Source organism: Martes martes (genome assembly GCF_963455335.1).
Source record: "Martes martes genome assembly, chromosome: 8".
NCBI classification, from domain to species: Eukaryota; Metazoa; Chordata; class Mammalia; order Carnivora; family Mustelidae; genus Martes; species Martes martes.
Genome location: NC_137895.1, coordinates 88997330 through 89008004, shown reverse-complemented (window position 1 = coordinate 89008004; position 10675 = coordinate 88997330). Strand labels below are relative to the sequence as shown.

Here is a 10675-nt window from a genome sequence, read left to right as displayed (position 1 = left end):
GGTGGGGAAAGCAGGCTCCCCTCTGAGCAGAAAGCCCAATGCGGGGCTTGATCCCAGAACCCTGGGATCATGACCTGAACCGAAGGTAGAGGCTTAACCCGCTGGGCCACCCAGGCGCCCCTCCGTGGATGTTTTAGATACAGTCCTTGGAGGGCTGCAAAAGAGAGATCTCTTATCTGTGGGGCAGCAGGAGGACTAGAAATGGTTTTTTAACCACTGTTAATACTCTCAGGTGAGTTTTGAGATTGGGGATGGTTGAAGTTCTTTGGTTCTCAATCCTGTTCGGAAAAGTCTTGTCGATGAATTTTTGGAAGGGTGTTGTTCTTTAGGGCTAGAAACCAGGACCTTCGTGGTCCTTACTGAGCCTGGCCTCCCTGAAAACTTTCTTGGTTTTTTTGCCCTGATGTAAGAGATAAACTACATTCCCCAGAGTCACTTAGGGCTAATTTAACAAGCCTTCCGGGGATCTAAGTATTTCCGGCGGAAGTTGCCGCGGCTACGCCAATCTCTTTCCATAAACAAAGTAGACTACGACTCCCACTGTCCTCCGAGACCGGGGGCGGGGAAGGGAACCGGAAACCGGATGGAGAGCTGAACCAGGTGAGGAAGTAGGAGCCTGGGAGCCTGGGGTCCTGAGGGGCAGGGCTGGGGCTCTCAGGCTTGCGGGGCGGTGTCGGGCGGGGAGTCGGAATGTTTGTGCTTTGGGGACCTTTGCTCTGTCTGGGGCTTGCCCGGCAGAGGAAGAGCCGAGCCCACGGAACCGGCCCAGAGAGCCTGCGGGGACGTGGTTTTCCCGTCGGGCGGAGCCCGAGGGCGGGCGCGGAGATGTCCTACGGACCCTTAGCCGCTGGCCCTCTCAGAACCAGTGGGAGGGATAAGTGGTGTTTTAAAATCCAAGTTCTAGTACTCCTGCTGTTAGTTTAAGGATTTGCTGATTGTCTCTGTCGATTCCTAGAGTGCCTCCAAGGGACAGGGGAGTGGATAGTGTCTTTGATTCCTTCTTCACTTCCTGAATTTAGCGTCAGAGACCCTAGATGGCCAAACTTATTGCTGGATCACCCTGAGCTTCCTTTGCATTTAGTATGACACTGTAATTTATAATATATCTACGTTTCTTAAGTCTTTGGTTCTTGGTGGCTTTAGATAGTACTTTCAGGTTCCTCCTTTGGGTTTTCATAGTGTATTGTTTAGGAAGTTAAAGCTCAAACCACAACGTATTACAGTTGTTTATGTGTCCTCTATCGGTAGTTTATGAGCCTGGCCTACATTTTACTCATTTTGGATTTCTTCCTTGTCCAGAGACGACAGCAGTGCCTACCATGGAAGAGACTCATAAATATTGAAAAAAAAAAAAAAAAAAGAGTTAACAGTTGGTGGTAGGTTGGATGGAATTTGTGGTTTTCATTTCAGAGAGAGGAGGGTTAAATGGTTTGCTTAAGAGAAATTTAAGGATTAAAAAGGATTAAAAAAACCAGGATTAAAACTGGATTTGGGGGGCGCCTGGGTAGCTCAGCGGGTTAAGCCTCTTCCTCCAACTTGGGTCATGGTCTCAGGGTCCTGGGATTGAACCCCATATCGGGCTCTCTGCTCAGCAAGGATCCTGCTTCCCCCTTTCTCTCTGCCTGCCTCTCTGCCTACTTGTGATTTCTCCTCTGTGAAATAAAGAAATAAAATCTTAAAAAAAAAAAAAAAAAGTGGATTTGGTTCACACCCAGACTGTCTTTTGCTCTCAGATTAGGTTTGAAACTGGAATGCTGTAAATAGAGCCTTATCTTTTTTTTTTTTTTTTTGTACCCTGCAGACTTGCTATCTCCAGCACAGCTCAACCTAAGACTTGAGAGAAGTCCCTGAGCTGGAGCAGCCAGCCCCCTAACATGGGCACTACATGGGGATGTGCACAGCAAGGGCTCCAGAGATATTTGAGTTCTACATGGCTTCCTTCTTGGCTTTGTTTGAGCCCAGTTGGCCCTGGTTAGCCATCTGGACAAAACAGTAAAAGACTTTGGGATCAGTCTGGAGAAGGATTTCCTAAGTTTAGCCCTGACATTTTTTCTCTCCCACTTCCCCTAGGCTAGAGTCCAAGAACAGATTGATGGATCAAGCTGTTCTATCAACCCTGAGGTCTCATGAGGGAGAAGAACCTTGATCCCTGCCCCATGGGAGGCCCAGACATGATGGAAACACACACAGAGCATGGCAAACCCTCGGAAACAGCTGGAGTGCAAAGTGGGCAGCTGAGCCTTGAGTGAACTTGGGTTGTAGAAATGGAGAGGAGTCCATCAGGAAAGACTCCTTGGTAGAAGGTCGTTTTATTTATTTATTTATTTGAGGGAGAGCATAAGAGGGGAGAAGATCAGAGGGAGAAGCAGACTCACCATGAAGCTGGGAGCCCGATGTGGGACTCAGTCTTGGGACTCCGGGATTATGACCTGAGCCAGAGGCAGTCGCTTAATCAGCTGAGCCACCCATGTGCCCCGGTAGAAGGTCATTTTAAAGAGGACTGAAAAAGGTAGAATGGACAGAGTTGGGTGGGTATTTGTTGACTACCTAATAAAAGCTAGGACCTCAAAGATACAGAGGGAAGTTGAATGGGACCTGGCTTCTGATCTCAAGTCTAGGTAGGGATGTAGGGTGTGATTCAGGAAGAAGCCATGAACCATGGTGACATGCAGTGGTTTGAGCCTTCATCAACCATCACAGTCACCTGAGGAATTTTGTATAAAATACAGATTCCCAGGTCTCAGTCCAGCCCTACTCCTGTGTGGGATGGGGCTGGGAAGTTTCAGTAGTGCTACAGTGTCCTAAGGAGGGCAGGCTTTATCAGTGGGATCATTGGAGCTGCATCTCAAAGGATGGCTATGATTTGGGTGTGTGGAGAGGCAGAGGAGTCACAGTCCTGATTGGCTCAAGGAGTGTATTTGGTTGGGTTTGAAGAAATGACATGTGCAGAGTTTTGGGAGTTGGGGTGGGAAAGCCATTTTTGAAAGAGTGAGTGTAAGTGTCAGGCTGGAATACTGGGTTTGCATAGGAATTGTGAGGAGGAAGATTAGAAGGAACAGTCTTTGTAGGCTATAGAACTTGCTGGAGTGCTCCCTCTGCCTCCTCCCCGCTTCTTCCTTCTTTCCCTTCTGCTTCTCCACTTCCTTCTTGCCTCCCAACCCTCACTTGTGTGTTAAATCTGATTCCATCCTTTGTATTGCTATTATTGAATGGATATTATTATTCTGAGTATTTGGATGAGAAAACCTGAGGCTCTGACCATGGTTACATAGCTTGTAAGGGTCTATTCTGAGTCCAGTAATCATCCTGCACTGAGGATTCTTGAATGTGGGCAAGAAGCTGGGCTGGGCTTGCAGGGGGATGGTGGGGATGGGGGTGGGGTGGGGGTGTTGGATTAGCAGGGTGGCTGATTGAACCATCTCAGGCAAGATGAGGTGGGTGGTTAAGAGCATGGCCTTGAGTCAGATAGTTTGGGTTCATATCCCAGCTTCATTACTTGCGTGACCCTGGGCAAGTTGCTTGATCTTACTAAGCCTCAGTCTTCTCACCTGTAACATGGGAGCAATAGCACTCGTCTCATGGAGTTGTTACAAGGATCAATGAGGTGTACTTGGCACAGAGCAATTGCTCACCACCTGGAAGCAATTGTAATTAGCCTTCTGTAATTAGTCTCTGGGCTCTGGCTGTGCACCTGCATCTCGTTCTTCAGCACATTGGTTTCCAGGACACAGCCCATCCTGGCTGAGCTTGTTTTATTAAGGATGACATTAGAGGTGTGGAAAGTTTGCCACTGGTAAATATATATTGAAAACCTCCCATATGCTTGGCATGGCCTAGGAACTAGTGACTCAAGGCTTATACCTGATGGAAAGGAGTTTTGGAGTGGGGGGAATGACGGGTTATTCTCATCAGGTGACATAGGAAGAGGAGGGATGCTTGAAGCGGGAAGTGGAAGGGCCCTTCACTACCAAGAACTGAGATGAGCTCTGTCAGACCTGGAGGGTGGGGGGTGACTGACAGTCTCTTCTGCACCCTGGAAAGGTTAGCCCTGGCCAGTCTGGATCCCTCTCACTCTCTGGCTGAAGGCTGATGGAGCCTCTGTCCATCTCTTTTCCAGGTGGCAGTGACGTGGCTGTGCCCCAGGCTTCTCCACTGGGGCCCCTCCATGAGCCTGCCAGTGCCCTGATGGATCTCCAGCCTTGCCCTCGAAGCTTGGCTGAGGGCTTCCTGGAGGAGGAGCTGCGGCTCAATGCTGAGCTGAGCCAGCTACAGTTCTCGGAGCCTGTGGGCATCATCTACAATCCTGTGGAGTACGCGTGGGAACCACACCGCAGCTATGTGACCCGCTACTGCCAGGGCCCCAAGGAAGTGCTCTTCCTGGGCATGAACCCCGGACCCTTTGGCATGGCCCAGACTGGGGTAAAGGGTTTGGCTTCCCTTGGATGGGGAGGGGGAGGCTCTGAGGTGATTATTTGGCTGTGGATGCAGTGGGGGAGGAGCATGTGCCTGGCTGTGGACACGTGTGGGGCCGGGCCCCCTTGGCCCCTCCCAGTACACGTGCTGGCTCCTGTGGTCTCAGACGCTCTCCAGGCCTCACTGCCCAGAGTTAACCAAGCACATTAATGATGGTTCCGTTTCCCCTGTGAGCTGTCCACTAATTGCCTCTGCGAGCCCTTCCTTCCGCCGGCCCCATCCTTACCTTGCCGGATCTCCTCTTTCCCTGGAGTGTGGTTGGGGTCGGAGAGGGACCGGGAAAACCGGGTCCTCAGAGACTGCCTGATAGAGGTGGGTGTGGAAGGGGTGCAGGGCTTTTACCTGCTTCTGTGTCTGAGCTGAGGAGAGGCTCAGAACAGAGCCTGCTCTGGGGGGCCTGCCTGCTTTCCTTTCAGACCTTGGGATGAGTGAATGCCCCTCAGTGGGGGTGCTTGGCAGATGGGGGAGGGGACGAGGCTTTAGGGCAGGAGGCTCAATCGCTTTTATTGACCCCAACTGGGGGATGAAAGGTGATCAATAATGATCGATGGAAATGACAGCTTTAGGCTCCAGGCTGAGAGGGCACCCAGAGAGCGCTGGTCAGTCCTGTCCTTGTGCTTCCTCTAACCCTGGCTGTCTTTCTGTCTCAGACCATCTGTCTGCCCCAGTACCACCCATCACATCCTATGGAGGGCCAGATAGTCCCATATACTCTCTGGATGTGGTTCCAAAGGCAAGTGGGGATAGAAGCAAACAGATTGTTCTGCACCACAGTCCACAATAAAAAACTGGAGAAGGATGGGCAGGATCAAGCTATAGGGCCAGAATCATCCTTGTCTCAGGCCTTTGGGTGAAAGTGGTGGGGTGGGGTGTCCAGGCTGGAGGGGTCAGCTGGTGCAGAGCCCAGGTGTCCGATCTTCAGACTGAAACCCTCCTGTCTCTCCCCTCTTCTGGCAGGTGCCCTTTGGGGAAGTGAGTATAGTCCGGGACTGGTTGGGCATTGGGGGACCTGTGTTGACCCCGCCCCAAGAGCACCCGAAGCGACCAGTGCTGGGACTGGAGTGCCCTCAGTCAGAGGTGAGCGGTGCCCGGTTCTGGGGCTTTTTCCGGAACCTCTGTGGACAGCCCGAGGTCTTCTTCCGTCAATGTTTCGTCCATAATCTGTGTCCTTTGCTCTTCTTGACTCCCAGTGGGCGCAACCTCACGCCTGCTGAGCTACCTGCCAGGCAGCGAGAACAGCTTCTTGGGGCCTGTGACTCGGCCCTCTGCCGACAGGTGCAGCTTCTGGGGGTGCGGCTGGTGGTGGGCGTGGGGCGGCTGGCGGAGCAACGGGCGCGGCGGGCTCTGGCAGGCCTGATGCCTGAAGTGCAGGTGGAGGGGCTCCTGCACCCCTCACCTCGGAGCCCCCAGGCCAACAGGGGATGGGAGGCAGCAGCCACGGAGAGACTGAATGAGCTAGGGCTGCTGCCGCTGCTAACAAAGTGAGGGCCCCTGTGGCCCAGCACAGGAGGTTTTCCAGGCCCCCAGGTCATCCTGGGGCGAGCAGAGGACTGTGCGCCCCCTGGACTGGAGCCACAGGCTCCTTCTGGGCTCCCTGGTTGCTGGGACCTGCTGTGGCAGTTTGACACTACTCCCTGCATCCTTCACCACCTTTGAGCGTTGCCCCTGCGGTAACCGGCTGCACCGAGGCTTGGCGTCCTCAGACTGCTCTACCTCACCGTGTCCTGGGGAGCCTCCGGTCAGCTGTGAGTGGCCTGAGCAGTGACTTCTGAGGCTGTGTTTGCTGTGTTTGAGAGAAGAGCCTGCCAGGATCCTCACCTGTCCTCTTAGAACAGCTGCCTTCAAGCTGAGCCTTTTCCTCACAGGGACCAGGACAAATGGAGGGCTATGGGTGTTAAGAGTGAACTTCTTCCAGGAGACGGAAGCTGGATCAGAGAAAGGATTCTTCGTGGCCCAGTGGGGAAGACCAGACGACTGGCTTTCTTCATCTTGGCTTTGAGACTTCATGACTTTGTCATCTTTATGACTTTGGACCAATTTGATGAACCTCTCCAAGCCTCGGGATCCTCGTCTGTAAAATGGGGCTCCCTGCCGCATGGGGTGGGGGTGGCGGTTAAGTGAGATAACACTTGAAAGTGCCTTGTGCCGTGCCTGGCAGCTGGGGGCTCCTGCTTCTTGCTTTTTTGCCTCTTGATTGGGGTGTCACTGTACCACACTACAGGGGGAGCTCCCCCACTCCGAAGACCTTGCTGGGTGAGGGGCAGATCCTTGTCCTGCTACAGGTGGACCGATAACTTTATGAAAAACCCAGCCTGTGATTTTTTCAGTCCAAGCATTAAAAACTCTCAAACCGGGGCGCCTAGGTGGCTCAGCCAGTTAGGCGGCTGCCTTCGGTGAGGTCGTGATCGCTCAGGTGCCCCACTCAGCAGGGAGTCTGACTCTCCCTTCTCGTATCGCTCTGCCCCTACCCCTACCCCTACTCGCGCACTCTCTCTCAAATAAATAAATAAAATCTTTAAAAGGAAAAAAAGGCTCTTAAACCCTTCGTGTGGGTCCTTTTCTTCCCCTTCCTGCAGGTCCGAGATGGAAGGTTAGTTTAGATTTTCCCTTCTCTTACCTCTTCACTGTTTGCAAAGGGTTCTTGTGGGTCTCTAGGGAGATGATGAAAAAAAGAACTCTCGTGGTCTTACCAGAGCTTAAGGGTCTCAGGGGTTTGTCTGCTACTCAGGGCCCTGTGGGGAGCAGGCGATGGGTGGATGGGAGCACGCTATTTCTGTCTACTCATTTCTTATGTCTGTAGGATGACTGGTCGGTGTGCCCTTTAATACCGCTGGAAAGGTGACTCAAGTTGGGAATAGAGTAGGTCGCGACTCTAGCTCCTGGGACAGGCCAGCTTCCAAAATGAAAAAGATTTTTAGTATAGGTGAGCCTGGCTGGCTCAGAGGAGCATGAGACTCATATCAGGGTTGCGAGTTGGAGCCCTATGTTGGGTGTAGAGATTAATTAAAAAAAATACATATATATATATGATAAACTTAAAAAAATTTTTTTTCTTAGTGGAAGTGTCCCCCTTTATCATTTGTATGATAAAGAATTTAACTGGCTTTTGTCAGTTGATTCCTGGGAGGCAAGTCTCTAAATCCTTGGAATTTCCCAAGTGATAGGAGCGTCTTTGTTATTCACAGAGGGCCCCTCAGACCACACACCCGAGTTTATGCTGAAGTTGACTCTGGCCGAGGCCTATGCCAGAAAGGCCAACCGTTAGATTGGCAGGTTGGGGCTATGAGCCAGGTGATACCAGCTTGAACTGGGGGCTGGAGATCGAATTCAACCATGGGGGTCAGTGATTTCAATTGATAATAGCTATGTAGTGAAACCCTGGACACAGACTTTGGCGAGCCTCAATGGGTGCGGGGCACTCTGTCCCGTTTCGGTGGGGAAGTTGGGACTAGCAGCTAGGTTTGGAACCCTTTCAGATCCCTGCCTCTTTGTATCTCTTGGGCTGCTCCTGATCGGTATCCTGTGTAACAAAACCGTGGTTCTTAGAAAGTGCTTTCCTGAGTTCTGTCATTTGAGTGAATTACCGAACCTGAGGGGATCATGGGAACTCCTGAATTGTAGCCCATTAGAAGTAAAGGTAGCCTGGGGATCCCTGAACTTGCAGCTGGCACCTGAAGTGAGGGAGGTCTTATTAGGGATGGTCCTCTTAGACCTGTGGAGAGTGTGCTGACTCAGGGGAGTTACCACCAGAATGGCATTGAGACTTCGCACCCCGCCCCCAACACACACCTTAGACTCCTTTCCTCTCTGCTGTCAGGGCTGTGGTGCCGAGCTGTTCCTGCCCCGTGGTGCAGGGCCCTGGCTGAGACACTGGGCTAGGTGCACAGGGAGGGAAGCCATTGTGCCCCTCTGCATTTAGCCGAGGTGGAGAAGGCTCTCTGGAGGAGGTGGCATTTCCGGTGGCCTTAGAGACTGGGAGTTCGGGAGAACATCGTTATGTTCAAGGGGTGGTGAGTAGATGAGCTGACTTTGCCCGGTTGGGAGGAAAAGCTAGAGAGAGGTAAGTTGGAGCCATCTTCTGAAGGATCTTGACTGCTAGACCAATCTTTGAGCACTGGAAATCCATCGGGGAAAGTGAGATGCACAGATCACACACACTTAGAACACCCAACAGACGGGGATGAAGGAACAGGCCTCGTAGGACGCAGGGTAGGTGCATTGAGGTCAACAAGGGAACAGGGAGGTGATTATAGGGAAGGTGTCCTGGTGGGACAGCACCGTCTAGGTGAGAGCCTGGAATTGGGGGTAAGACTCATGAGCTGGGGTAGGGCCGGGCAGCGCATAGGGGCACTAGAAAGGTCATGACCAGAGTGGTGGCTTGAAGACTTAGGTGCTGACAAAGTGCTGGATCTGGCTTTTAGTAGAGCTGTCGTCCTTGCTTTTTGGGGTACATCTTGTCCACAAAGGCTGAGTAGGGTCCTGGGCCTGCCTTTTCCTAAGGGCACTATAGTAGTCTGCCAGGGCTGCCCTAACAAAAATACCACAGACTGGTTAGCTTAAACATGCTTATTTTCTCAGCGTTCTCACTCTTGAGGCTGGGAGTCCAAGATGCAGTTCCCAGAAGGCTTGGTTTCTCCTGAAGCCTCTCTCCTTGGCTTGCAGACGGCGGCTGCCCTCTCACCTTGTCTTCCCATGGCCTTTTCTTTGCATGTGTCTCCCTGCTGCCTCTTTTCTTACAAGGACACTAGTCATTGGATTAGGGCTCCACACTTATGACCTCATTTAACCTCAGTTACCTCTTTATTTCATTATTTATTTATTTGAGAGTGTGTGTGAGAGAGCACACAAACAGAGGGAGCTGCAGAGGGAGAGGGAGAAGCAGAATCACCGCCGAGCAGGGAGCCCGACTAAGGCCCCCATCTCAGGACCCTCAGATCATGACCTGAGCCAAAGGCAGATGCTTAACCTACTGAGCCACCCAGGCGCCCCTCAGTTACCTGTCTCCAAATAAATTCACGGGGGTTAGGGTTCTAACATGAATTTGGGGAGACACAATTTGGCTCATAACAGTCATCTCAGGTAATGTCAGTGATTTTCGTGTCCCCAACCTATGTCAGCCTATAACAAAAGAGGGTAGTCAGGAGTACCTTTCTTCTAGTCTAGGGGGGTAGAGTGGTGGAGTGGCTCAGCTACCTGAAAGGGCCACCTGACTGGCCGCCCGTGTCCCCCAGTTCATTCTAGAACAGTTTTTTTCAGTGCAGATGAGACGTCTTTAAGGAGGGGAAGCTCATTGTTTTCTACTGAGCCAAAGGGAACGGAGACTTGAACTGCAGCAAAGCAATATTATGAGAAATATTTTAAAGCCAATTTGAAGTGCTTTGGGGTTATCTAGAGTTTTGCAGTCTGACAGAGTAGCCACTAGCCCTGTATGGCGGTTTAAGTTAATGGGGCACCTGGGGGGCTCATTCAATTAAGCTTCTGACTTTGGCTCAGGTCTTGATTTCAGGGTCCCCGGGGATCCAGCCCCACACCGGGTTCCCTACTCAGCAGGGTTCCCTACTCAGCTCCTCCCTCCCTTCCACTCCTCTCTCTCACAAGTAAATAAAATCTTAAAAAAAAAAAGTTTTAAGTTAATGAAGTAAAATTTAAAAATTCAATTCCTCAGTCCCTAGCCATATCTCAAGTTCTCAATAGCCACACATACGACACAGATATGGAACATTCCATCATTGCAGAAAGTTCTCTGGGGCAGCATTGATCAAGAGATCAGTGGCTTACAACCCTGCCCATGAAATGGAATTCACCTGTAGAGGTTTTTTAAAAAAAAGGCACGTGTCAGAGTTCCCCTTTAAGAGATTTTGATTTGGGAGGTCGGCAATGCAGCCTCTCATCTCTTTTTCCTCTTCTTGCTATGGATGTGCCCCGCCAAGGTTAAGGCAGGATTGCAGTGGGTGCCTGGAGGGCAAGGAGAGGGTCCCTTCTACTCCCTTCCCCAGTAGGTAACCCAACACCTGGCACAAAGGAAGGTTTCAGGACAACTCTGCAAGTAATGCATGAATCTGGCTTTGGAGATCTACCCCAGGGTGACCGTCCCAGTACCACAAGTGTCCTGAGTTTGTTGCTTTTGCCCAGTGATGGTGATTGAAATTCTGGTTCAGAGGACTGACGGAGCCTCAGACTGACGGAGGCACACGCACACACA

At 51.5% G+C, this 10675-nt stretch overlaps 1 protein-coding gene across 7 annotated transcripts; it reads left to right on the top strand.

Annotated features, from left to right (window-relative positions):
• Positions 1–561: 561 nt before the first annotated feature.
• Positions 562–7004, top strand: SMUG1 (single-strand-selective monofunctional uracil-DNA glycosylase 1). Of its 7 annotated transcripts, XM_080811199.1 has the most exons (4): positions 567–600; positions 2071–2226; positions 4118–4419; positions 5431–7004. In XM_080811199.1, the coding sequence occupies exons 2-4, from the start codon at positions 2127–2129 to the stop codon at positions 5956–5958; spliced, it is 930 nt and encodes a 309-aa protein (XP_080667325.1). In that variant the 5' UTR covers positions 567–600; positions 2071–2126; the 3' UTR covers positions 5959–7004. The 7 variants fall into 7 exon arrangements, with proteins under 7 accessions (XP_080667326.1, XP_080667325.1, XP_080667327.1 ...); XM_080811200.1 differs by lacking the exon at positions 2071–2226 and having other exon boundaries at positions 562–600; XM_080811201.1 differs by lacking the exons at positions 567–600; positions 2071–2226 and adding an exon at positions 1297–1376.
• The last annotated feature ends 3671 nt before the right edge of the window (positions 7005–10675 follow it).